The sequence below is a fragment of the Gavialis gangeticus genome, unplaced genomic scaffold (assembly GCF_001723915.1).
Source record: "Gavialis gangeticus isolate Ggan-Ray unplaced genomic scaffold, GavGan_comp1, whole genome shotgun sequence".
In the NCBI taxonomy this organism is placed as follows: domain Eukaryota; kingdom Metazoa; phylum Chordata; order Crocodylia; family Gavialidae; genus Gavialis; species Gavialis gangeticus.
The window spans coordinates 1,250,097-1,253,057 of record NW_017728982.1 but is presented as its reverse complement, the minus strand read 5'-3'; the positions used below and the strand labels follow the sequence as shown (position 1 = coordinate 1,253,057).

Below are 2,961 nucleotides of genomic sequence, written 5' to 3'. Positions count from 1 at the left end.
GCTCATCTTCGGTGGGGGGTGGGCTGGGTGACAGTCTGGCTTTGGGGATCCTACTGCAGGCTTGGCCGGGGCAGGCGTGCTCTCAGTTTGGGGAGGCAGGGTGCCAGGGCTGCGGCAGGGGCTATCCGTTCTCCACCTGCTGCTCTGAGCTGTGGCCATGGGCTGTGCTTGATGGGAGGTGTCGGTGGGGACAACCAGCCCCTCCCCAAGCTCCCAGCCCCAGGCACAGGCACAGACAGGAGGCAGCTAGCCCAATGCCTGTGTTTCAGGAGCAGCTGCTGCCTCCTTCAGAGAACGAGGTGCTGTGACCACTCACAGCCGAGACGAGTGCCACGGGGATCAGGTGGGGGCAGAGCTGAAGAGAAGGAAGGCAGGAGGCAGGGAAGGTTCCCTGCCTGGGGCTCAGGGCTGTGGGCATCTTTCTCCCCTGAGCTCCAAGGACAGGAGGTGGAAGCCACTCAGGGAGGAGACAGGATCCTGTACAGCGCTGCCCCTGTCCTCAGCAGGGGTCTTTCTCCCCACTGCACGATGGAGCCCAGTCAGGCTCCTGCACAGTGATCTGCCCACCCAGCCAGCAAGACCCTGCCCTGACCCACGCCCGGGACACCAACACCAGGTAGGTTCCCGTGGCTGCGTGCCCGGGGTCCACCTCCACCCTATGAGGAGGCAGCGGGTCACGGAGGGTCACCAGAGAGAGCAGAGGGCAGCCAGCGCAGGGTAGTTCCCGGCTCTCTGCTCCCACGGGCCATGGGGATGCAGCCCGTAGAGTCCAGCTCACATGGGCATCCCATGGGGAAGAGGGGGCAGCGTGGGGGCTACGGCAAACAGCAACGCACGGGCACATGCACAGAGTACGACGTAGCGAGGCGCCTCCAGGGACCCCCAGGCTGGGCTGAGTAGGTTTCACTGTGCCAACAGGCCCGGCTCTCTGGGAGCTGCTGAGGATGGGGGAAGGCTGAGCCAGCGCAGGTGCCAAGGAAGAGGCTCGGTATAGCCCTGGTCCTCTGCCCCGTGACCGAGCTCCCTTGCACTGCAGGCAGGTCTCCTGGGGTCCGGGCTCTGACCGCCTGATGGGGTCAAAGCACGACCTGCGGTACCACACGGGAGAGGCCAGCGAAAGCCCCAGAGCTGCCACCCCTGGGCCAGGGCACAGGCGCCTCTGAGGCTGCTGCCCTCTTCAGCCTCTGGCAATGTGTCCCTGGCTGAGGCAGGTGTGGGGCAGCTGCCTCCAGGGTGTGGAGGGCAGCGACTCCATGTCTGCCTGGCACACCATGGAGGGGCTGTCCCCAGCCCCCCCAGGGCAGCAGCCCACCTGGGGTATTAGTTAGGAACCAACCAACTGAACCTGAAAGCATGGGACAGTGACCCCCACCGACCACTGGCGCCCTGCTCCCCAGCCCGGGGCTGCCCTGCCACCAGTGCCTCACCCTCCCTCGCTGCTCCAGCGCCCACCCCAGGACCCGGCTGCCACAGGGGAGGTGGGAGGGCAAGGGGGGCACCAGGGGCCTGCCTCTGGGCAATGGCTCTGCTGCTGGCAGACAGGATCGCTCCCTTCCCCCTCCCTGCCAGGCACCTCGTGTTCCAGGGGCAGAAGAGCCCATGCCCCAAGTCGGAGCTGTGCCTGCTCCCGCCCTGGCTCTGGGCCCCCCAGGAGCAGGCTCCAGCAGCCCCCTCGGCCTGCGGGGCAGGCGTCACTTGAGCAAGGATATGTCGTCGGCAAAGTCGTCGTGGTCCCGCCGCAGGCAGCGGAAGCAGCGCCACTGGAAGACCATCAGACAGAGCGGCAGCATGAAGAGGGCGCAGATGGCTGCCATGACATAGGCGATGGTCATCAGCGTGGACTCGTCCGTCTGCGGGATGTTGTAGCCACAGTCTGCCATGTCGGGGTGCAGGTATGGCCCCTCCACCGCCGCCCGCCGGAACTCGTCGTGCACTGTGTGCGGGGAGGGCGGTGTGTCACGCGCCAGAACAGGCACCCGGCGCTGGCTGGGAGCACAGGGGACCACCTGGCCAGAGCAGACCCCTTCCCCCAGCACCCGCAGCTGCCCACCCCGCTGGTTCTACTGCTGTCAGCCTGGGTGGTGTCACTGAGCACGCTCACATGTGCCCCAGCCGGTCCTGCCCCCCCTGCCCTCACCGTGGCAGGTGCTGACCGCAAAGCCGATGCGCTTGCGGGCCCGGTCGAAGATGACGTAGAAGCCCTCCATGATGACGGCGCCCATGACGGTGCCAGTGGAGGACTGCGAGATGGCAAACTTGTAGCAGTCATCCTGGGAGGTAGCCACATCCTCCACGGGGCGCAGGTATTGCTGGAGAGAGACGGCGAACCATCATCCATGCTGCTGGGGCGATGTGCTGGCCCCCGAATGGTCCAGCCTCTGGTTCCACCCACGATGGAGAGAGGGCGCTGAATCTAGACTCCAACCCCCCACATTAAACCTCAGGGACTAGGCCTCCCCTTCCCCTGCCCAGGGCTGCTGTCCCAGGGACCCCAGGCTGCACTGTGGTGCTCCCCACGCTTTTCCTCCTCTGGCCGCTGCCCTGGCTGCACTCCCCCCCTGCCCAGCATGGCACGGGAACCCACCTGGGGCAGGATGGTGATCCGGAAGGACTGGTTGGTGGCCTCGCCCATCAAATAGAGTGAGATGATGGGGAAGATGTGCCAGGGGGTGGTGCCGACCTGCCAGCACACCAGCTGCTCCCCCAGCCAGAAGCCGTCGGGGAACTTCTCCGTCTGTCCGGCAGGGAAGGGAGGGAGTGTGAGCATCTGTGCCAAGATGCAGGAAATTTGGGCCGGGGCCTGCCAGAGCCTGGTGGAGATGCATGCAAGGATGCAGCGGGGCTTTCCTCCTCCCTCTCCCAGTGGTGGATGGGTGAGCCCCTCTGCATAGTGCTCTGAGGTGCCAGCCCAAAGCGGCATGAGCTGTGCTGGGACATGGCCCGTGTCCGAGGGGGTGGGGT

The 2,961-nt window shown here is 66.0% G+C and overlaps 1 protein-coding gene across 1 annotated transcript in view; it reads right to left on the bottom strand.

The window, feature by feature from the left end:
- Positions 1-945: 945 nt before the first annotated feature.
- The window catches only part of BACE1 (beta-secretase 1), an 18,029-nt gene continuing 16,013 nt past the window's right edge, over positions 946-2,961 (bottom strand). Inside the window, exons 7-9 of the mRNA XM_019512253.1 lie at positions 2,585-2,734; positions 2,138-2,309; positions 946-1,933 (exon numbers count right to left, since the gene is read on the bottom strand). Coding sequence (XP_019367798.1) covers positions 1,692-1,933; positions 2,138-2,309; positions 2,585-2,734 — 564 coding nt within the window. The 3' untranslated portion in view covers positions 946-1,691. The remainder of the gene's footprint in view (positions 1,934-2,137; positions 2,310-2,584; positions 2,735-2,961) is intronic.